The sequence below is a fragment of the Narcine bancroftii genome, chromosome 4 (assembly GCF_036971445.1).
Source record: "Narcine bancroftii isolate sNarBan1 chromosome 4, sNarBan1.hap1, whole genome shotgun sequence".
NCBI lineage: Eukaryota > Metazoa > Chordata > Chondrichthyes > Torpediniformes > Narcinidae > Narcine > Narcine bancroftii.
This window is the reverse complement of record NC_091472.1, coordinates 101,198,189-101,223,677: the sequence shown is the minus strand read 5'-3', so window position 1 is coordinate 101,223,677 and position 25,489 is coordinate 101,198,189. Positions and strand designations below refer to the sequence as shown.

The 25,489-nt window shown below is 44.1% G+C and overlaps 1 protein-coding gene across 4 annotated transcripts in view; it reads right to left on the bottom strand.

Moving 5' to 3' along the window:
- snx14 (sorting nexin 14) overlaps positions 1-25,489 on the bottom strand; it is a 227,463-nt gene that overhangs the window by 138,470 nt on the left and 63,504 nt on the right. For all 4 annotated transcript variants that reach the window (XM_069932232.1, XM_069932234.1, XM_069932233.1 and 1 more), the window contains exons 7-9: positions 11,647-11,731; positions 2,835-2,991; positions 1,118-1,193 (exon numbers count right to left, since the gene is read on the bottom strand). In XM_069932232.1, the coding sequence (XP_069788333.1) occupies positions 1,118-1,193; positions 2,835-2,991; positions 11,647-11,731 (318 nt within the window). The remainder of the gene's footprint in view (positions 1-1,117; positions 1,194-2,834; positions 2,992-11,646; positions 11,732-25,489) is intronic.

The window sequence follows — 25,489 nt, the reverse complement described above, 5'->3', positions numbered from 1 at the left end:
GGCCAAACATTTTGGCAGTTTCCGCAAAGCAGGACGTCAAGCGCTGAAGAGCTGGCTCTGAATGGGCAACTAAAGCGGCATCGTCTGCAAAGAGTAGTTCACGGACAAGTTTCTCTTGTGTCTTGGTGTGAGCTTGCAGGCACCTCAGATTGAAGAGACTGCCATCCGTGCGGTACCGGATGTAAACAGCGTCTTCATTGTTGGGGTCTTTCATGGCTTGGTTCAGCATCATGCTGAAGAAGATTGAAAAGAGAGTTGGTGCGAGAACACAGCCTTGCTTCACGCCATTGTTAATGGAGAAGGGTTCAGAGAGCTCATTGCTGTATCTGACCCGACCTTGTTGGTTTTCGTGCAGTTGGATAATCATGTTGAGGAACTTTGGGGGACATCCGATGCGCTCTAGTATTTGCCAAAGCCCTTTCCTGCTCACGGTGTCGAAGGCTTTGGTGAGGTCAACAAAGGTGATGTAGAGTCCTTTGTTTTGTTCTCTGCATTTTTTACTAAATAGAATTTTTTACTAAATAGATTCTACTAAATAGAATAATACCTAGTGTCACCGAGAATATTCTCCCAGAATCACAGTGCGGCTTTCGCGCAAACAGAGGAACTACTGACATGGTCTTTGCCCTCAGACAGCTCCAAGAAAAATGCAGAGAACAAAACAAAGGACTCTACATCACCTTATATGCATATAAAACACTTCCTAATACACTAAAACATCTCAAACATAAAAATACAATAGATAACAATAAAAGTAACTACATAAGATCAGAGACAATTAAAATTCAAATCAGCCTCATTGTTGTGACACCTGGTAAAACTGGAGCGGGCTTTGCTGGCTGTGGGAAAGTTGCAGGTAAGCTTTTGTAAGGGATCTGTGCCTCCAGGGGTCCTGTTTTCCTGTTGCCATCAAGGTCACATTACAAGAATCCAAGATGTTCAAGACAGAAAGAGAGCTGGTCCACAAGCAGGGAACTATGTACAGGCAATGATTCTAAGATTGAGAGAACAACCACACCAGCAAGATCTGCCCCATGATATTGTGTGCCATTTTTAAATAAAATAGTTTGTCAAGAGGAATTTAACAATTTAATTTCAAAGCAAATAAAATACTTACTGGATCAGCCAAGAAGTCAAGGGAGGGAAGGAACATTGATCCAGCCAGAATTTCTTGAATCAACAGGGTTAATGATCTACATAAGAGAAACGTAATACATTTCCAAAACATTTTGCACTAGATTTGCTTATTACATGGAACTTGGATCTGAAATATCACTGCCAAAATACATGCTTTTTGGATGATGTATGGAAGCTTAAATATTAAGCTGTTAGCTCATAAACCGCATCACATTCTCAAAACAGCAACAAGTTAAGTACAACTATAATTAAGTGCATGACACTGAGTATTACACTACTTACACATGCACTTTAACACAAGACAAACCATTCAAGAATTCTTCTTTCAGCAATTTACATTGCAAAGCATATTTAATACTCTGAGCAAAAACACAATGCTGGAGAAACCCAGCAGGTCAAACAGTGTACTTTATATAATAAAGATACATAACCAATGTTGCGAGCTTGAGCCCTTCATCATTTGTTATGCATCTTAATTTTGCTATATAAAGTACATCACTTGACCTGCTGAGTTTCTCCACGTTGTTTTTACTTCAACCATGGTGTCTGCAGACTTTTGTGTTTTACTTTACTTATTATTTTATCTTAATGATTGAGGCATTCAAAACAAGATTAAAGATTTTATGGCACAATTGCAAATCAGACTATTATTTAAATGGTGAAAATTTTCAGCTTTTGTGCAGTAAGACCCGAGAGTGCTTCTTCAAATTACTGAGCAGGTAATCAAGAGGCAAATGGCCTTCATTGAAAAAGGGGTTGAATTTAAGAGCAGGAAAGTTCAGAGCACAGTTAACTAGTGAGGCTGCACCTGGAGCACAAGGTGCAGTTCCTATCTCCTCACTTGACTTTGGAAGTTAGCTTATGAAAAGATCGAGTAGCCTGGGGTGAGAATCCTTGGAGTTTAGAAGGGTGAATCTTAAACATATAAATCAATAAATAGAAGCAGGGAGGTTGTTTCCACAGGTGGCTCTAGAACCAGAGGATATAGCTTCAAGATTTGAAAGAGTAATTTAAGACAGACGAGGAGGACTACTTATCTCAGAGAGTAGTGAAATTTTGGAATTCTCTGCCTAAAGAAGAAACAGAAGTTGCCTCATTATATGTATTGATCGAATGGCAATAAGATCATGCATGATGGGTCAGATGACTTGATCCTGCTCCTATTTCAATATGTTCAATCATGTCTGAAATTATAACCATCAGAAAGAACTCAGAGTTGGTAGTGTTTCCTCAGTGGCAGAGGGGTATCCTTGGCAGAGGTGTTTTGATGGTGAAAGGTTTTATTGGTGTTGGTACAATGAAAACTATGGAGGAAGGGAAAAATCAGGGGCCATAACTAAATGTACCAGAATTATTAATAAGTTACTCCTGAGGTAATCCACAAAGCACTCATCAAAAGTAGCTCAAAAAGCATCTTCTTGACAAACATTTTCAATAATGAAGCAGTGGGTCCTCTAATTTATTACACTGTGAAGAAGGGACCAAAATGCCTGAATTCCATATCAGGGAAAGATAATACAGTAAATAAATATTTAGTCATACTTTAAAGAGAGAACTGAAATATTGCAGAAATGGAATTATCACCACAGGTTAAACAAGGAGCAGCAACAGAATTGTCTTCTAACAATAAAAGGCTACCCATCAAATAAAAAATATTTCTCTTTACAATGTATGTAATCAAAAATTATGCTTAATACCTGCATTCTGTAGCTTTTGGTGGCAAAATATATGGAAAAAGCAACTCCATTAACTTTCTGAGATACTGCAGTTCATCTCTACGGCTCCTCAGAGCCAGATGCAGGTCTGGCCCATATTCTTCCAATGCAGCTTGCTGCAAATATTCACTGTGTTTTACTGATGACAGAAGAAACACCAGATAATGATCTCTCAAATACATCCCAGGCAATATACAATATAAATTCCAAAGTTAGAATTAGAAGAAATAATCTAGGATATCTGCATCCTGCAGACTGGTCGCAGATGGAGACAAAAATCAAACAGTATGAAAAATGCAAAGATATACATTTTAACACAATCTTTCAAAGCCTCTTTAAAAAAATATTTGGTTGTCTGTTTGCAGCACCAAATAGACAACACACAGCATCTTGCAGCAGCTCCTGTCAGGGATATCAGAGCCAGCACCACCATGCTGAGGAACAGCTTCTTCCCACAGGCAGTAAGAATGTTGAATGACCAAAGGATTTACTCACACTAACAATCTGAGACTCTTAGAGAGACAAAACAATATTTATTTGTATAGATAAAATACTTGTTCTGTATGTGTGTTTGTGTCTGGTTGTGTGTCTGCATGTTTTGCACCAAGGACTGAAGAATGCTCCTTTGTCAGGTTGTACTTGTACAATCAGATGACAATAAACTTGACTAGACATGACCGCCTTCAATTCCTCATGTACAACACAGCAAATGCTTCTCTTTCTCATCTTGAGAGTAGCGCAGGCCGAGTAGTGCCTCTTTGTGTGACTTTACAGGGCCAGTTGTGAATAATTTTTGTACCTGTCAATAAAGAAAGATTGAACTGAAAGAATGTTTGAAATAGGTCAGCCATGATCTTGTTGAACAATGGCAAAGACTTGAAGGTTCAAATGGTCTTCTTAAAGATGAGGTTTTCCCTTGTCAGAAACATACTCAGCAGGACCTATTGACAATGGCAAGCTGTTGCAAGGGAGAACTCTGAAGACTCAGTAATAGGGAACAGGGAATCTGATGGTGATGTTAATCATAAATCTTATGGCAGAATCCTGAGATTAACATCATAACCTAATTCTAGGAGGTTTGATTTGAACACTGTAGACATCATGATACAACCTGTGCAATAGGTGGATTTAAAATATTGTGTGCACAGCAGGAGGTCAGGATTGACAAAAATCTTCTCCAGTGACTTGTTCATCAGAGTTTTCCATGAAAACGTGGTCAACATTGTTGTTCAGAACTAGGAGCCACTCCTTTGGGGTTAGTAAAGAGAGTTCCAGAGAAGACCTGCTTCATTGAATCCAGTTGCACATCAATGACTGGGGTATAATGAACAATTCCACTTTAACAAGGTACTTTTGGGGAGGAGTCACGTGATGGAGTAGTGGCCGGTCAGGGAATTCCAGCCCTCTCCAGAAAAGTTGAAAAAAAACGCACAAAACACAAAGGTACAAGAATAAAAATTAAAACAAAGTAAAAGTAAAGGTGAGAAGAAAATGGCAGCGAAGAGAGAAAAGTCGAAAGCAACGGGAAGAAGAGAAGATGAAAGAACGTCGGATGAAGAAGGTGAAGGCCTTACCTGTCCGAGGAGGCCTGCCGTGGAGAGAGAAGCCCGCTCCCTAAGCTCAGTGGAAGTCCCGAGCTCGGGACTACAAAAATGGCTCACGAGCCGAGTAAAAGTGCGCAACCGCGCATGAAAAAAAACACACTGACGGGAGGGGGGAACACCTGCGGAGTCGATCTGACAATGAAGAAAATAAGAGAAGACAAAAAGCCACTGGAATACAAAGGTCAAAAAATTTTTTTCCATTCAGGCATAAGTTTTGAACTCCTGAAGAAGAGGAAGGAGTTCAATACAGCAAAAACGATCCTATGGAAAAAAAGGATATAAATTTATGTTAAAGTACCCAGCGGTACTTAAAATAGTTATTCCAGGGCAACAAAACAGACTATTCTCGGATCCAGAGGAAGCACGAAAATTTGCAGAACAACTACAAAACAAGCAGAGACATGAAGACATGTAATGAGAGTAAAAATGACCACGAACTATATGTCTGTGTGTATATATATATATATATATGTCACGTCTCCAGAATGGAGGACCATCGCCTTCCCAAGATCGTATTATATGGCGAGCTCTCCACTGGCCACCGTGACAGAGGTGCACCAAAGAAAAGGTACAAGGACTGCCTAAAGAAATCTCTTGGTGCCTGCCACATTGACCACCGCCAGTGGGCTGATAACGCCTCAAACCGTGCATCTTGGCGCCTCACAGTTTGGCGGGCAGCAGCCTCCTTTGAAGAAGACCGCAGAGCCCACCTCACTGACAAAAGGCAAAGGAGGAAAAACCCAACACCCAACCCCAACCAACCAATTTTCCCTTGCAACCGCTGCAATCGTGTCTGCCTGTCCCGCATCGGACTGGTCAGCCACAAACGAGCCTGCAGCTGACGTGGACTTTTTACCCCCTCCATAAATCTTCGTCCGCGAAGCCAAGCCAAAGAAAGATATATATGTGTGTGTGTGTGTGTGTGTGTGTGTGTATATATATATATATATGTGTGTGTGTGTGTGTATATACATACATATATATATATATATGTATATATATATGTGTGTGTGTGTGTGTATATATATATATGTGTGTGTGTGTATATATATATATATATATAGATGTGTATGTATATATGTGTATACATGAGTGTATCCGTATTTAGAGGAAAATATATAGAGTATAGATAAGAATTAATAAGGGAATGAAAGTGAACAGAGGAAATAAGGACGGAATTAAAAGAGTGACCTTTGTTATATTTGAAAATTGAAATCTTTTCCGGGGGGGGGCTGGGTGGGGAGGAGTTACGGTCACTGCAAAATCAGTTGATGCTTGCGAGTGAATTCGCAAATCCAAATGGAGAGGGGAGATGTGGTTGCCCGACAAGGGATAAAGGGCAACTCAGGAGGGGGAGGGGAGAATGGGGTTAAAGAAGTTTTAAATAGGAGAATAAGGAAAATGTTTGATGTTTTAGAAATGTTGTCTTATAAAGTGTTCAAAACAAGAAACCAGAAATGGATAAGAAGGAAAGGTGATGATGAGGAAATGGAAAGGGAAAATAAACAAAGTATGAAATGGCTAAGTTAAACTATATGACTTTAAATATTAAACTGCTAAATTTACTGAAAAAAGAATAAATTGATATATCATTCGTGCAAGAAACACATTTAACTGAAATGGAGCATAAGAAATTAAAGAGAGATTGGGTAGGACATGTAACAGCAGTGTCGTATAATTCAAAAGCAAGATGAGTAGCTATATTAATCAGTAAAAATGTACCAATTAAAATAGAAGAGGAAATAATAGATCCAGCAGGGAGATATGTAATGATAAAATGTCAGATATATTCGGAGTTTTGGAATCTACTCAATGTAGATTCACCTAACGAAGAAGATCAAAAGTTTATGCAAGATATTTTCTGAAGATAGCAGACACGCAAGGGAACATATTAATAGGAGGGGATTTCAACCTTAATTTGGATTCAAATATGGATAAAACTGGGAAAAAAATGAACAGAAAGAACAAAGTAACTAAATTTATAATTAAATCGATGCAAGAAATGCAACTTTTGGATATATGGAGGAAACAACACCCAAAGGAAAAGGAATATTCATATTATTTGGGTAGACATAAAACATACTCAAGAATAGACCTATTCCTGTTATCAGCTCGTATGCAAGACAGAGTAAGAAAAACAGAATATAAAGCTAGAATATTATCGGACCATTCACCCTTGATATTGAGTTGGAGGACATCCCTCCAAGAATGTATAGATGGAGATTAAACTCCATGCTACTTAAAAGGCAGGATTTTAGAGAATTAATTGAAAGACAAATTAAAATGTACTTTGAAATAAATACAGAATCAGTGAAAGATAAGTTTATACTATGGGACGCAATGAAAGCATTCATCAGAGGGCAAATAATAAGTTATGTAACCAAGATGAAGAAGGACTACAATCAGGAAACAGAGCATTTGGAAAGGGAAATAGTAAATATAGAAAAAGAATTAGCAATGAAGGAAGATACAACTAAAAGAAGGGAATTGGCAGATAAAAAAATAAAATATGAAACACTACAAACATATAAGGTGGAGAAGAACATAATGAAGACAAAACAGAAATATTATGAACTAGGGGAAAAAACGCACAAAATTCTAGCATGGCAGCTTAAGACAGAACAAACTAAGAGAATGGTATTGGCATCAAGGAAAAAAGACAAACAAATCACATATAATTCAACGGAGATTAATGAAAACTTCAGAGAATTCTATGAACAATTATATCAAACTGAAAACGAAGGGAAAGAAGACAAAATAGATGAATTTTTAACTAAAATTGAACTACCAAAATTACAAATAGAGGAGCAAAATAAATTAATAGAACCATTTGAAATAGTAGAAATACAAGAGATAATAAAAAAACTACCAAATAATAAAACACCAGGAGAGGATGGATTCCCAATAGAATTCTATAAAACATTTAAAGATTTATTAATTCCTCCCCTCCTGGAAGTAATCAACCAGATTGACAAAACACAAAGCTTACCAGATTCATGCAAAACAGCAATAATTACAGTAATACCAAAGCAAGGGAAAGATCCACTCGCACCAGCGTCATATAGACCAATATCATTATTACAGATTATAAGATAATAGCTAAACTATTAGCAAACAGATTAGCCGATTATGTACCTAAAATGGTAAATCTAGACCAAACTGGATTTATTAAAAAAAGACAAATAACAGACAATATTTGTAAATTTATTAACTTAATTCATGCAGTAGAAGGGAGTAAAGCGCCAACAGTAGCAGTTGCTTTAGACGCAGAGAAGGCCATTGACAGAGTAGAATGGAATTATTTATTCAAAGTATTGCAAAAATTCAGTTTACCAGAGAAGTATATTAATTGGATTAAAGCATTATATAAGGGGCCATTGGCGAAAGTGACAGTAAATGGATATATATCAAAGCAATTTAATTTAAGCAGATCAACAAGGCAGGGATGCCCACTATCACCCTTATTGTTCACATTAGCTATAGAACCACTAGCAAATTGATAAGAACAGAAAATAAAATAAAAGGGATAAAAATAAAAGACAAGGAATATGAAATCAGTTTATTTGCAGATGACGTTATAGACGATAACAGAATCAGAATTATCAATAAAAGAATTACATAAGAAATTGAAGGAATATGGAGAAGTGTCGGGTTACAAGATTAACGCAAATAAGAGTGAAGCAATGCCAATGAATAATGCGGATTTCTCAAAATTTAAGAAAGAATCACCATTCAGATGGCAAATGCAAGCAATAAGATACCTAGGTATACAAATAAATAAAAACCTCGGCCATCTATATAAACTCAATTATTATCCACTAATGAAAAAATTACAGGACGACTTAGAGCATTGGAAAGACTTACCACTAACACTAATAGGAAGGATAAACTGTATTAAAATGTACATTTTCCCAAGGATACAATACCTATTTCAGGCATTGCCAATACACTTGACGGAGAAATTCTTCAAGGAGTTAAAGAAAATAATAAGGAAATTTTTATAGATAGGGGGAAACCGAGGATAGCACTAGATAAATTAACAGAATGGTATAACAAGGAGGCTTACAACTGCCAAACTTTAAAAATTATTATAGAGCCACACAATTAAGATACCTATCAGATTTTTATCATACAAGGGAAAAGCCAGATTGGACTAGATTAGAACTAGATAAAATAGGGGAGAAGATACCTGAACATATATTATATAAATGGGATGAAAAATTGGTACAATGTAGGAATTCTCCAGTATTACATAATCTGCTCAATATTTGGAAGAAGATTCATGTAGAAAGGAATAAAACAAATTACCAACTACCAAAACTAATACTGACGCAAAATCAGTTAATCCCTTTTACAATAGATAACCTTTCCTTTAGAGAATGGGAGAAAAAAGGGATCAAAAGAATAGAAAATTGTTTTTCAGGAAATAATTTACTATCCTTTGAACAAATGAAGGATAAATATAATATAACTCAAGATACAGTGTTGGCATACTACCAACTGAGATCCTACTTGAAGGACAAATTGGGAAGCAGTCTGAGGTTACCAGAGGAAAGTAATTTTGAATATGTGATTACAGATACAATGATAATCAAAAAATTTATAACAAATATGTATATTAAACTGCAAGAAAAGGAGAATGAGGAAACAAATGGTAAAACTAAACAAAAATGGGAACAAGATTTAAACATAAAGATAAAGAAGGAAACATGGGAGAAGTAATGCTCTGGAACTATGAGAAATACAATAAACACGAGGTTACGTATGACACAATATAACTGGATACACAGGCTATACATTAAACCTCAAAAGTTAAATAAATGGGACCCAACAGTATCTGACAGATGTTTTTGTTGTAAAAAAGAAATGGGAACAACAATTCATGCAATGTGGACATGTGAGAAAGTAGAAAAATTTTGGGAAGATCTAAACCAGATATTAAATAAAATTACAGAAAACAATATATCAAAAAAACCAGAGATCTTCCTCCTAAGTAACATAAAAAACAAAGAATTTGGACTTGATTTGGATGGTGCACAAAAAAGATTTGTTATGATAGCTCTAGACGTAGCAAAAAAATATATTATGTCAACCTGGAAATTAGAAGATAATTTGAGAATACAACAATGGTATATAGAAATGAATAAATGTATTCCATTAGAAAAAATAACATATAATTTAAGAAATAATATTGAAATATTTTAACAAATATGGGAGCCATACATGAAACACAATAGAGAAAACATCTACCACCTAAAATAACGAAAGGAGAAGGAAATGAAAAGAATTGACTCAGTGGAATTTCTTGTTTATTTTTATTGAATGACAACATTGTTTGACTGGTTTAATGTATCTTAGATTCTGTACTTTAAATGAATGTGGGGGGAGGTAGGGAGGGTGGGATGGGAGGGGGGGGAGAAAATGACACTGTATATATTTGAAAAGGAAAATGTATGTATCTTGGTCAATGTGGTTTATGGTGTGAAAAATAAAAAAATTAATAATGAAGGTAAGGGTGTCAGTATCTGTGGCAGCCATACATGCCCAGGTCATAACACCCCACCACCATGTGTTCATAGATCAGGTGGTATGCTTTGGATTTTGGGCAGTTCCTTCAAACTGACACACTTTGCTCTTGCCAACACTCTGGTACAGGTTCACTTTGGTCTCATCTGTCAACAAAACCTTTTTCCAGAATTCTGCAGGCTCTTTTTGATACTTCTTGGCAAACTGCAATCTGTCCATCTTTTTTTTGCAGCTAACTAGTGGTCTGCATCTTGCAGTGTAGCCTCTGTTTTTCTGTTCATGACGCCTTCTGTGGACAGTAGTCATTGACATATCCACACCTGCCTCCTGAAGAATGTTTCTGATCTGTCGGACAGACATCTGGGTATTTTTATTTATTATAATGAAAATTCTTCGGTCATAAGCAGTGGAGCTTTTCCTTGACCCACCAGTCCCTTTGCAATTACTGAGCTCACCAATATGCTTTTTCTTCTTAGGTGATGTCTCTTTCTGTTTTATTCTTGGTTTTCAGCATCATAATGGCTTCTTTGACTTTCATTGGCACAACTCTGGTCCTCATGTTGAAAAATAGCAATTACAGACTCCAAATGTGATCAAAGGCTTAGAAGCAAGTCTGGCTCTCAACAATGAAGCAATTAAACATCCTTGAGTACTCACAAACACCTGTGAAGCCAAATGTCCTAAACATTTGTGGTGCCCTGAAATGTATACATGGTCAAATCAAAATGTATACAAATAACTTTGAATAAAATTTGGAATGTGAACTTTAAATGAATTGTTTGATTACAAATTTAAAATTGTGGAGCACAAAGGCAAATAAAGGAAAAAAAAGTCTTTGCCCCAAACATTATGGAAGGTACTGTCTGTCTGGTGGTGGGATCCCATTTTAGGTGTAAAAATTGCAAAGAATGATATGTTGGATTCAGAAGCTGGTGGGGTGGTTGATAAGGGCAAGGGGAACCTTGTCTTTGTTGCATCTATGGGGCAGAGGGGGTAGAGTTGGGGGGGGGGGGGGTGGAAGGGTTCACGGCAGATGTACAATGTGCACGAGATAGAGGAGATGCAGATGTTGGCTGAATAAATGGCAGGAGAGGAGAAGCCATATTTTCTGAAGGAGGAGGATATTTCATATCCTGGAATGGAAAGCTTCATCCTGCTAGCACTATGAAGAAATTGAGAGCAAGGAATAGAATCCTTTCTGGGTGGGAATCAGTGAGCTTATAGATGTTCATGCATGATCACGTGGGCCTTTGATACTGGCAATGGCTATTCAAGAAAAAAGTGCTCCATTTTTGAATGCTGCTATCTCTCGCATCCAGGAGCACGCTTGTTCGTAACTAAGTAATAAACTGAAATCCATAAAATGTATAAGTACAAACGGTCAAACAGGATTGACTACAATTTTATAATGGAATTAAAATCAGTCCAGACAAGAAATAGATCAAAATATCCAAAGGATTGTAAATAAACTGGGTTGATGTAAAAATACCATTCTATTCACCTATAAAAATATTTAACCATGAAAAGTATGAAGTAATGTTCTACTTAGTATTAAACCTTTGGACAGACCATAACGTTCCTCCATTCATCTTGAATTATTGCAATGCCTTTACAAATAGGTATTTTCCTATACAGAGGTTTTGACTCAAATTCCCTTTTAATACCTTTTTGCCTTGCTTTCGATATGACCTCAACATGCTTCACTGCTGCATTTAACAATTTCCGGTTTACAAGGACTGGAATATCGATCTAGCAAAAAGAAAGAGATAATCAATAATGAAAAATATAGTGACTTAACTCTTAGATTTGCCAAACCATAATATTATTAAACTTATAAAGTTCTCAATGCAGCTTAGAGTAGTTAGACTTTTTACAATAGCTTTTGCAGTCCTCAATTTGAAAAACAATGAAAGGAAAAACTGAGCTGCTTTTCTTTTAACCATATTGGGACTCATGCTGGGCAACATCAGATCAGCAGAGTGAATATTCCAAACCTTGAGTCCCTTCGAGAGGAAAAAGGTTGAAATAGGCTCAACAGATTCAGCTGCAATTTGATTGACATCAATTTTGGTACAGTTTATAATTCTGATTACTTGTCTGGTTTTCATTTGTTTGCTTCATTTTCCAATGCACAGTCTCTTTATAGATATACATTATATCGTAGCTTAAAACTGAAATGTTTTTCCTATCTCTTTCTCAATCTGCTTAAGGTGCACTGCCATCCTTCCCCAATCAGCCTTCTGCCTTTTTCATATCTTCAATCCCAGACTTTAATGCTAGGGAGTGCCATGCTTTAGGTGACTGGAAATGGTTGTCCTTTCATATTAATATTGGCATATTAAAAACTGAGGATCCCAGAAAGTGCTTAGTAGACCAAACCTCCATTCTATTTGTGCATGTACATGGATGTACGTGGAAAATCAGCCAGGCAAAAATGAATAAATAGGAAGATCCTGAAATAAGAGAAATAGTGATGCAGAGTTAGATCAAGAATACTGGTCATTTGTTTAGATGGCTTTAAAGTAGAAAGCATTCATAAATTGTAACTGCTAATGTGAAAAGGAGGAGAGTTCATTAAAAGATCCAATTATTTTTTAACTTTTTTTAATATTCATTCTTTTTTCTTTTTTTATGGCTATCCTTAAGAGAGTTGGCTGAAGGGGGGGGTTCTTTTCTTTTTTTTCTTTTTATATATATAAAAATCGTTCATGTTCATGTTTAATTGCTGTATATGTCATATCGAGTCCACGTTGCTGAAGATCCAGCTGCGCTGGATGGGTCACGTCTCCAGAATGGAGGACCATCGCCTTCCCAAGATCGTGTTATATGGCGAGCTCTCCACTGGCCACCGTGACAGAGGTGCACCAAAGAAAAGGTACAAGGACTGCCTAAAGAAATCTCTTGGTGCCTGCCACATTGACCACCGCCAGTGGGCTGATAACGCCTCAAACCGTGCATCTTGGCGCCTCACAGTTTGGCGGGCAGCAACCTCCTTTGAAGAAGACCGCAGAGCCCACCTCACTGACAAAAGGCAAAGGAGGAAAAACCCAACACCCAACCCCAACCCACCAATTTTCCCCTGCAACCGCTGCAATCGTGTCTGCCTGTCCCGCATCGGACTTGTCAGCCACAAACGAGCCTGCAGCTGACGTGGACTTTTTTACCCCCTCCATAAATCTTCGTCCGTGAAGCCAAGCCAAAGAAGATGTCATATATTATTTGTTTTTTGAACGAATAAATAAAGTTTTTTTTTAAATTAAAAGATCCAATTGTATTAAGTATTTTATCAGTAAAATGTCCCATGGCATTCGAAAGAACAATGAAAATATAAATTGATAATGAGTTCATCAGGAGAAATAAGGAATGTCTTTAATTCAACAATAAAGGCCAAGAGCCACAGAGATCCAAGTAAAAATTTAATTAAGGCATAGATTCCCAAAGGAACACAGAATATTCAAGGATTAAAGGAGGTTATAAAATTAGCAAAGGGGGAAAACTAGGAGAGATTGAAAAAGCTGAAATTTTTTTAAATTGAGCACAAGGAACCCATCAGGTGAGTGAACAGAATGTGAGGCAAGCGGGGCAATCAGGTGAGAATAAGCTCAAGTTTACAGAGATTGTCCAGTGCTTAAATGAGTGAAGGCAGGATTGGAGACAAAGAATGTTGAAGATGGTAACACAAGGTCTTGGTGATACAGAGTGGAGATGCAGTCAGAAGACCATCAGAATCAGTCAGGAAAGACCCTGGTTCAGTCTCAGATAATCTGCACATCTTGTGATTCCAGAAGCAAGATTTTTGACAGTGAGCAAAAGTAGTATCATTGATATTCCCAATGTTCAAACGGAAGAACTTCACGGTCATCCAAATCGGCATCTCTAGTGGAGTTGAGAAAGATGGTGGAGAGCTGGAGCTGGGCATCCTTAATGAAAATGTGAAAATTCAAGTCATCTTTGAGGAGTAGCAGATGGTTAAGAAAAAGATGGCTGAAAAAAACATTAGAAAACAGTTCATTAATTGGATATAGTTTGAGGTATAGCTGAATAGTTAATGTTGAGAGATTGGTCTCCAGATTGAAATTAGAAAAATAATGCAACATCGGAATCTGCAGGTGGACAGGGATATCATCTGCAATAGCATCAGTTGTGCACTGACGCTCCCTCACTGTCGATCCCTGACTGTGCCCTGATGCTCCCTCACTGTAGATATCTGTGTGCACTGACGCACAAGTAACAAGAGAGCATCAATGCAGGGAAAGTGCCAGAGAGGAGGATAAGAAATAAATAATGTGCAAAATAGAGATCTACAAAGAGCGAGGGAGTATGAGTCTCAAAGCAGGGATCTACAGTGAGGGAGTATCAGTACATAAAGAGATCTACAATGAGGAAGCAAATTCGAGTCCACATTGAAGGAGTGTCAGTGCACAGACAGGGATCTACAGTGAGGGAGCGTCAGTGCAGACAGGGATCTATAGTGAGGGAGCGTCAGTGCACAGACAGGGATCTACAGTGAAGGGAGCATCAGTGCAGACAGGGATCTACAGTGAGGGAGCGTCAGTGCAGACAGGGATCTATAGTGAGGGAGCGTCAGTGCACAGACAGGGATCTACAGTGAGGGAGCGTCAGTGCAGACAGGGATCTACAGTGAAGGGAGCATCAGTGCACAGACAGGGATCTACAGTGAGAGAGCATCAGTGCAGACAGGGATCTACAGTGAGGGAGCGTCAGTGCAGACAGGGATCTATAGTGAGGGAGCGTCAGTGCACAGACAGGGATCTACAGTGAGGGAGCGTCAGTGCAGACAGGGATCTACAGTGAAGGGAGCATCAGTGCAGACAGGGATCTATAGTGAGGGAGCGTCAGTGCACAGACAGGGATCTACAGTGAGGGAGCGTCAGTGCAGACAGGGATCTACAGTGAGGGAGCGTCAGTGCACAGACAGGGATCTACAGTGAAGGAGCGTCAGTGCACAGACAGGGATCTACAGTGAGGGAGCGTCAGTGCACAGACAGGGATCTACAGTGAGGGAGCATCAGTGCAGACAGGGATCAACAGTGAGGGAGCGTCAGTGCACAGACAGGGATCTACAGTGAGGGAGCGTCAGTGCAGACAGGGATCTACAGTGAGGGAGCATCAGTGCACCGACAGGGATCTACAGTGAGGGAGCGTCAGTGCAGACAGGGATCTATAGTGAGGCAGCGTCAGTGCACAGACAGGGATCTACAGTGAGGGAGCGTCAGTGCAGACAGGGATCTACAGTGAAGGGAGCATCAGTGCAGACAGGGATCTACAGTGAGGGAGCGTCAGTGCAGACAGGGATCTATAGTGAGGGAGCGTCAGTGCACAGACAGGGATCTACAGTGAGGGAGCGTCAGTGCAGACAGGGATCTACAGTGAAGGGAGCATCAGTGCAGACAGGGATCTATAGTGAGGGAGCGTCAGTGCACAGACAGGGATCTACAGTGAGGGAGCGTCAGTGCACAGACAGGGATCTACAGTGAGGGAGCGTCAGTGCAGACAGGGATCTACAGTGAGGGAGCGTCAGTGCACAGACAGGGATCTACAGTGAGGGAGCGTCAGTGCACAGACAGGGATCTACAGTGAGGGAGCGTCAGTGCACAGACAGGGATCTACAGTGAGGGAGCGTCAGTGCACAGACAGGGATCTACAGTGAGGGAGCGTCAGTGCAGACAGGGATCTATAGTGAGGGAGCGTCAGTGCACAGACAGGGATCTACAGTGAGGGAGTGTCAGTGCACAGACAGGGATCTACAGTGAGGGAGCGTCAGTGCACAGACAGGGATCTACAGTGAGGGAGCGTCAGTGCAGACAGGGATCTACAGTGAAGGAGCGTCAGTGCACAGACAGGGATCTATAGTGAGGGAGCGTCAGTGCACAGACAGGGATCTACAGTGAGGGAGCGTCAGAGCAGACAGGGATCTACAGTGAGGGAGCGTCAGTGCACAGACAGGGATCTACAGTGAGGGAGCGTCAGTGCACAGACAGGGATCAACAGTGAGGGAGCGTCAGTGCAGACAGGGATCTACAGTGAGGGAGCATCAGTGCACAGACAGGGATCTACAGTGAGGGAGCGTCAGTGCACAGACAGGGATCGACAGTGAGGAAGCATCAGTGCAGACAGGGATCTACAGTGAGGGAGCGTTAGTGCAGACAGGGATCGACAGTGAGGGAGCATCAGTGCAGACAGGGATCTACAGTGAGGGAGCGTTAGTGCAGACAGGGATCGACAGTGAGGGAGCATCAGTGCAGACAGGGATCTACAGTGAGGGAGCATTAGTGCAGACAGGGATCTACAGTGAGGGAGCGTTAGTGCAGACAGGGATCGACAGTGAGGGAGCATCAATGCACAGACAGGGATCTACAGTGAGGGAGCGTTAGTGCAGACAGGGATCGACAGTGAGGGAGCGTTAGTGCAGACAGGGATCGAGAGTGAGGAAGCATCAGTGCAGACAGGGATCTACAGTGAGGAAGCATCAATGCACAGACAGGGATCTACAGTGAGGGAGCGTTAGTGCAGACAGGGATCGACAGTGAGGAAGCATCAATGCACAGACAGGGATCTACAGTGAGGGAGCGTTAGTGCAGACAGGGATCTACAGTGAGGGAGCGTTAGTGCAGACAGGGATCGACAGTGAGGGAGCATCAATGCACAGACAGGGATCTACAGTGAGGGAGCGTTAGTGCAGACAGGGATCGACAGTGAGGGAGCGTTAGTGCAGACAGGGATCGACAGTGAGGAAGCATCAGTGCAGACAGGGATCTACAGTGAGGAAGCATCAATGCACAGACAGGGATCGACAATGAGGGAGCATCAATGCACAGACAGGGATCTACAGTGAGGGAGCGTTAGTGCAGACAGGGATCGACAGTGAGGGAGCGTTAGTGCAGACAGGGATCGACAGTGAGGGAGCATCAATGCACAGACAGGGATCTACAGTGAGGGAGCGTTAGTGCAGACAGGGATCTACAGTGAGGGAGCGTTAGTGCAGACAGGGATCTACAGTGAGGGAGAGTTAGTGCAGACAGGGATCGACAGTGAGGGAGCGTCAGTGCAGACGGGATCTACAGTGAGGAAGCATCAATGCACAGACAGGGATCGACAGTGAGGGAGCATCAATGCACAGACAGGGATCTACAGTGAGGGAGCGTTAGTGCAGACAGGGATCGACAGTGAGGGAGCATTAGTGCAGACAGGGATCGACAGTGAGGGAGCATCAATGCACAGACAGGGATCTACAGTGAGGGAGCGTTAGTGCAGACAGGGATCTACAGTGAGGGAGCGTTAGTGCAGACAGGGATCTACAGTGAGGGAGCGTCAGTGCAGACAGGGATCGACAGTGAGGGAGCGTCAGTGCAGACAGGGATCGACAGTGAGGGAGCATCAATGCACAGACAGGGATCTACAGTGAGGGAGCGTCAGTGCAGACAGGGATCTACAGTGAGGGAGCGTTAGTGCAGACAGGGATCGACAGTGAGGAAGCATCAATGCACAGACAGGGATCTACAGTGAGGGAGCGTCAGTGCACAGACAGGGAGCTACAGTGAGGGAGCGTCAGTGCACAGACAGGGATCTACAGTGAGGGAGCGTCAGTGCAGACAGGGATCTACAGTGAGGGAGCGTCAGTGCACAGACAGGGATCTACAGTGAGGGAGCGTCAGTGCACAGACAGGGATCGACAGTGAGGAAGCATCGGTGCAGACAGGGATCTACAGTGAGGGAGCGTTAGTGCAGACAGGGATCGACAGTGAGGGAGCATCAGTGCAGACATGGATCTACAGTGAGGGAGCATCAGTGCAGACAGGGATCTACAGTGAGGGAGCGTTAGTGCAGACAGGGATCTACAGTGAAGGAGCGTTAGTGCAGACAGGGATCGACAGTGAGGGAGCATCAATGCACAGACAGGGATCTACAGTGAGGGAGCGTTAGTGCAGACAGGGATCTACAGTGAGGGAGCGTTAGTGCAGACAGGGATCGACAGTGAGGGAGCGTCAGTGCAGACAGGGATCGACAGTGAGGGAGCATCAATGCACAGACAGGGATCTACAGTGAGGGAGCGTTAGTGCAGACAGGGATCGACAGTGAGGGAGCGTTAGTGCAGACAGGGATCGACAGTGAGGGAGCGTTAGTGCAGACAGGGATCGACAGTGAGGAAGCATCAATGCACAGACAGGGATCTACAGTGAGGGAGCGTTAGTGCAGACAGGGATCTACAGTGAACGAGCGTTAGTGCAGAGAGGGATCGACAGTGAGGAAGCATCAATGCACAGACAGGGATCTACAGTGAGGGAGCGTTAGTGCAGACAGGGATCTACAGTGAGGGAGCGTTAGTGCAGACAGGGATCGACAGTGAGGGAGCGTCAGTGCAGACAGGGATCAACAGTGAGGGAGCATCAATGCACAGACAGGGATCTACAGTGAGGGAGCGTTAGTGCAGACAGGGATCGACAGTGAGGGAGCGTGAGTGCAGACAGGGATCGACAGTGAGGAAGCATCAATGCACAGACAGGGATCTACAGTGAGAGAGCGTTAGTGCAGACAGGGATCTACAGTGAGGGAGCGTTAGTGCAGACAGGGATCGACAGTGAGGGAGCGTCAGTGCAGACAGGGATCGACAGTGAGGGAGCATCAATGCACAGACAGGGATCTACAGTGAGGGAGCATCAGTGCAGACAGGGATCTATAGTGAGGGAGCGTTAGTGCAGACAGGGAACGACAGTGAGGGAGCATCACTGCACAGACAGGGATCTACAGTGAGGGAGCATCAGTGCAGACAGGGATCTACAGTGAGGGAGCGTCAGTGCAGACAGGGATCGACAGTGAGGAAGCATCAGTGCAGACAGGGATCTACAGTGAGGGAGCGTTAGTGCAGACAGGGATCGACAGTGAGGGAGCATCAGTGCAGACAGGGATCTATAGTGAGGGAGCGTTAGTGCAGACAGGGATCGACAGTGAGGGAGCATCAATGCACAGACAGGGATCTACAGTGAGGGAGCGTTAGTGCAGACAGGGATCTACAGTGAGGGAGCGTCAGTGCAGACAGGGATCGACAGTGTGGGAGCGTTAGTGCAGACAGGGATCGACAGTGAGGGAGTATCAATGCACAGACAGGGATCTACAGTGAGGGAGCATCAGTGCAGACAGGGATCTACAGTGAGGGAGCGTTAGTGCAGACAGGGATCGACAGTGAGGGAGCATCAGTGCAGACAGGGATCAACAGTGAGGGAGCGTCAGTGCACAGACAGGGATCTACAGTGAGGGAGCGTCAGTGCAGACAGGGATCTACAGTGAGGGAGCATCAGTGCACAGACAGGGATCTACAGTGAGGGAGCGTCAGTGCAGACAGGGATCTATAGTGAGGCAGCGTCAGTGCACAGACAGGGATCTACAGTGAGGGAGCGTCAGTGCAGACAGGGATCTACAGTGAAGGGAGCATCAGTGCAGACAGGGATCTACAGTGAGGGAGCGTCAGTGCAGACAGGGATCTATAGTGAGGGAGCGTCAGTGCACAGACAGGGATCTACAGTGAGGGAGCGTCAGTGCAGACAGGGATCTACAGTGAAGGGAGCATCAGTGCAGACAGGGATCTATAGTGAGGGAGCGTCAGTGCACAGACAGGGATCTACAGTGAGGGAGCGTCAGTGCACAGACAGGGATCTACAGTGAGGGAGCGTCAGTGCAGACAGGGATCTACAGTGAGGGAGCGTCAGTGCACAGACAGGGATCTACAGTGAGGGAGCGTCAGTGCACAGACAGGGATCTACAGTGAGGGAGCGTCAGTGCACAGACAGGGATCTACAGTGAGGGAGCGTCAGTGCACAGACAGGGATCTACAGTGAGGGAGCGTCAGTGCAGACAGGGATCTATAGTGAGGGAGCGTCAGTGCACAGACAGGGATCTACAGTGAGGGAGTGTCAGTGCACAGACAGGGATCTACAGTGAGGGAGCGTCAGTGCACAGACAGGGATCTACAGTGAGGGAGCGTCAGTGCAGACAGGGATCTACAGTGAAGGAGCGTCAGTGCACAGACAGGGATCTATAGTGAGGGAGCGTCAGTGCACAGACAGGGATCTACAGTGAGGGAGCGTCAGAGCAGACAGGGATCTACAGTGAGGGAGCGTCAGTGCACAGACAGGGATCTACAGTGAGGGAGCGTCAGTGCACAGACAGGGATCAACAGTGAGGGAGCGTCAGTGCAGACAGGGATCTACAGTGAGGGAGCATCAGTGCACAGACAGGGATCTACAGTGAGGGAGCGTCAGTGCACAGACAGGGATCGACAGTGAGGAAGCATCAGTGCAGACAGGGATCTACAGTGAGGGAGCGTTAGTGCAGACAGGGATCGACAGTGAGGGAGCATCAGTGCAGACAGGGATCTACAGTGAGGGAGCGTTAGTGCAGACAGGGATCGACAGTGAGGGAGCATCAGTGCAGACAGGGATCTACAGTGAGGGAGCATTAGTGCAGACAGGGATCTACAGTGAGGGAGCGTTAGTGCAGACAGGGATCGACAGTGAGGGAGCATCAATGCACAGACAGGGATCTACAGTGAGGGAGCGTTAGTGCAGACAGGGATCGACAGTGAGGGAGCGTTAGTGCAGACAGGGATCGAGAGTGAGGAAGCATCAGTGCAGACAGGGATCTACAGTGAGGAAGCATCAATGCACAGACAGGGATCTACAGTGAGGGAGCGTTAGTGCAGACAGGGATCGACAGTGAGGAAGCATCAATGCACAGACAGGGATCTACAGTGAGGGAGCGTTAGTGCAGACAGGGATCTACAGTGAGGGAGCGTTAGTGCAGACAGGGATCGACAGTGAGGGAGCATCAATGCACAGACAGGGATCTACAGTGAGGGAGCGTTAGTGCAGACAGGGATCGACAGTGAGGGAGCGTTAGTGCAGACAGGGATCGACAGTGAGGAAGCATCAGTGCAGACAGGGATCTACAGTGAGGAAGCATCAATGCACAGACAGGGATCGACAATGAGGGAGCATCAATGCACAGACAGGGATCTACAGTGAGGGAGCGTTAGTGCAGACAGGGATCGACAGTGAGGGAGCGTTAGTGCAGACAGGGATCAACAGTGAGGGAGCATCAATGCACAGACAGGGATCTACAGTGAGGGAGCGTTAGTGCAGACAGGGATCTACAGTGAGGGAGCGTTAGTGCAGACAGGGATCTACAGTGAGGGAGAGTTAGTGCAGACAGGGATCGACAGTGAGGGAGCGTCAGTGCAGACGGGATCTACAGTGAGGAAGCATCAATGCACAGACAGGGATCGACAGTGAGGGAGCATCAATGCACAGACAGGGATCTACAGTGAGGGAGCGTTAGTGCAGACAGGGATCGACAGTGAGGGAGCATTAGTGCAGACAGGGATCGACAGTGAGGGAGCATCAATGCACAGACAGGGATCTACAGTGAGGGAGCGTTAGTGCAGACAGGGATCTACAGTGAGGGAGCGTTAGTGCAGACAGGGATCTACAGTGAGGGAGCGTCAGTGCAGACAGGGATCGACAGTGAGGGAGCGTCAGTGCAGACAGGGATCGACAGTGAGGGAGCATCAATGCACAGACAGGGATCTACAGTGAGGGAGCGTCAGTGCAGACAGGGATCTACAGTGAGGGAGCGTTAGTGCAGACAGGGATCGACAGTGAGGAAGCATCAATGCACAGACAGGGATCTACAGTGAGGGAGCGTCAGTGCACAGACAGGGAGCTACAGTGAGGGAGCGTCAGTGCACAGACAGGGATCTACAGTGAGGGAGCGTCAGTGCAGACAGGGATCTACAGTGAGGGAGCGTCAGTGCACAGACAGGGATCTACAGTGAGGGAGCGTCAGTGCACAGACAGGGATCGACAGTGAGGAAGCATCGGTGCAGACAGGGATCTACAGTGAGGGAGCGTTAGTGCAGACAGGGATCGACAGTGAGGGAGCATCAGTGCAGACATGGATCTACAGTGAGGGAGCATCAGTGCAGACAGGGATCTACAGTGAGGGAGCGTTAGTGCAGACAGGGATCTACAGTGAAGGAGCGTTAGTGCAGACAGGGATCGACAGTGAGGGAGCATCAATGCACAGACAGGGATCTACAGTGAGGGAGCGTTAGTGCAGACAGGGATCTACAGTGAGGGAGCGTTAGTGCAGACAGGGATCGACAGTGAGGGAGCGTCAGTGCAGACAGGGATCGACAGTGAGGGAGCATCAATGCACAGACAGGGATCTACAGTGAGGGAGCGTTAGTGCAGACAGGGATCGACAGTGAGGGAGCGTTAGTGCAGACAGGGATCGACAGTGAGGGAGCGTTAGTGCAGACAGGGATCGACAGTGAGGAAGCATCAATGCACAGACAGGGATCTACAGTGAGGGAGCGTTAGTGCAGACAGGGATCTACAGTGAACGAGCGTTAGTGCAGAGAGGGATCGACAGTGAGGAAGCATCAATGCACAGACAGGGATCTACAGTGAGGGAGCGTTAGTGCAGACAGGGATCTACAGTGAGGGAGCGTTAGTGCAGACAGGGATCGACAGTGAGGGAGCGTCAGTGCAGACAGGGATCAACAGTGAGGGAGCATCAATGCACAGACAGGGATCTACAGTGAGGGAGCGTTAGTGCAGACAGGGATCGACAGTGAGGGAGCGTGAGTGCAGACAGGGATCGACAGTGAGGAAGCATCAATGCACAGACAGGGATCTACAGTGAGGGAGCGTTAGTGCAGACAGGGATCTACAGTGAGGGAGCGTTAGTGCAGACAGGGATCGACAGTGAGGGAGCGTCAGTGCAGACAGGGATCGACAGTGAGGGAGCATCAATGCACAGACAGGGATCTACAGTGAGGGAGCATCAGTGCAGACAGGGATCTATAGTGAGGGAGCGTTAGTGCAGACAGGGAACGACAGTGAGGGAGCATTAGTGCAGACAGGGATCGACAGTGAGGGAGCGTTAGTGCAGACAGGGATCGACAGTGAGGAAGCATCAATGCACAGACAGGGATCTACAGTGAGGGAGCGTTAGTGCAGACAGGGATCGACAGTGAGGGAGCGTTAGTGCAGACAGGGATCGACAGTGAGGGAGCGTTAGTGCAGACAGGGATCGACAGTGAGGAAGCATCAATGCACAGACAGGGATCTACAGTGAGGGAGCGTTAGTGCAGACAGGGATCTACAGTGAGGGAGCGTCAGTGCAGACAGGGATCTACAGTGAGGGAGCGTCAGTGCAGACAGGGATCGACAGTGAGGGAGCATCAATGCACAGACAGGGATCTACAGTGAGGGAGCATCAGTGCAGACAGGGATCTACAGTGAGGGAGCGTTAGTGCAGACAGGGATCGACAGTGAGGAAGCATCAGTGCAGACAGGGATCTACAGTGAGGGAGCGTTAGTGCAGACAGGGATCGACAGTGAGGGAGCATCAGTGCAGACAGGGATCTACAGTGAGGGAGCGTTAGTGCAGACAGGGATCGACAGTGAGGGAGCATCAATGCACAGACAGGGATCTACAGTGAGGGAGCATTAGTGCAGACAGGGATCTACAGTGAGGGAGCGTCAGTGCAGACAGGGATCGACAGTGAGGGAGCGTCAGTGCAGACAGGGATCGACAGTGTGGGAGCGTTAGTGCAGACAGGGATCGACAGTGAGGGAGCGTTAGTGCAGACAGGGATCGACAGTGAGGGAGCGTCAGTGCAGACAGGGATCTATAGTGAGGGAGCGTCAGTGCAGACAGGGATCTATAGTGAGGGAGCATCAGTGCACAGACAGGGGCCTACAGTGAGGGAGCATCAGTGCAGAGGCATTTGAACATCAACAGATAACAGTACTCAGGTGCAAGGATAAAGCTTTCCTAAATATGGACCTATGGCTTCACAGAGAGCAAATCTGTCCTGCTCTTTGCTGTGCAGGAATTGGCACATGATGCAATTGGGAATAATAGCTAACAGAGATGTGATGGTCCGTGTAATGCAGGAAAGTATTTAATTAATCTAGTTACGATGGTATTGGTCAGGAACTTGGGAGTGTTAATTGGAAATAGATGTTTTTAGGGAAATGCTCACCATGAATGTGGTGGATGTTTAGGGACAATTGCATGGGGTTCTGAAAAGGTTTATCCACTAAAACAAACCGAAGGTAGGGTAAAGGAGTCATGCTAATAATAGACATGGGTCAGTTAATCAAGTGAAAGAAGGAAGTATGCACAAGGTTTCAGATGAAAAATTAGATAGGACATTTGCGAATTATGAAGCAACCACAGAAGAACTTGAGACTTAGGAGAGCTCGAAAAGGACATGAGAAGGCATTGGCAAGTAGAATTTAGGAAAACCCCAAGGCTTTCCACACACAAGTGAAGAGCAGACAAATGACCAGAGTGAAGTCAGAACTGATTAGAGATAAATGAGGAATATGTGCCTGGAGGCAGAATATGTACGAGAAGCCCTTTGCTCAGTGTTCACCAGGATAGAGACCTTGTTGATTGTGAGGTCATCATCGATCACGCTAATGTGCTAGAGCGGAGAGATTAAAAATAAGGCAGTGTTGGAGCTTCTGAAAACATTCCAATAGGTAAGTGCCCAGGACTACACAGGATATACCCCAGGTTGCTTCAGATAGAGAGGGAAGAGATTGGTTGGGCATTGACAATGATCTTTGTGTCCTCCCTAGTTACAGGTATGGTACCGGAAGATTGGAGGATGCCAAAAGAGAGAATTGTAGGAATTATAGACCTGTAAATCTTGCAAAAGTGTGAGGCAAATTATTGGAGAGGGTTCTTTGGATAAGATCATTTTGAACACATCGTCTTATTAAGGATAGTCAGCATGGCTCTGTGAGGGGAAGGTCATGCCTCACAAGCCTAATTTAGTTTTTCAAGGATCTGACTAAAGAAATTGATGAAGACAGGGTGGTGGATTTTACGTATGTGAAGTTTAGCATGGGAGGCTCATCCAAAAAAAAAAATCATACGACATAGAATTGATAGAAACTGGATTGCAGCGTGGATTTGAATTTGGCTTACCAACAGAAGGCAGAGATGGAATGTATTCTGCCTGGACTTCAGAGACTAGTGATGTTCATAGGAATCTGTTCTGGGACCCCTGCTCATTGTGGTCTTAATAAATGCCTTGGATAAGGAAGAGAGGTAGGTTCGCATATATGCAGATAATGTGAAGGTTGGAGGTGTTGTGGATAGTATAGAAGGTTTATTGCAGATTACAGCAGGATAAAGAGTTGGGCGGAAAAGTGGCAAATGGAACTTAATCCAGAAAAATGTGGTGATACACTTTAAAAGATCAAACTTGAATGCAGAGTATGTGGTTAATAGTGTGAGCACTGCATCATGGTGCAAAATGAAGAAATGTAGTAGAGTTGAGTTCAAACTGAAAACAACAGTTTACTGTTGGACCTGTGCACTTTTTAAAACCCTGGGCTCCCAGCCACTCCTGTGCTATGCATAGTCGAAGGTAACGTCATTACGCTGCCTGAGATTTCCCGTGCTGGT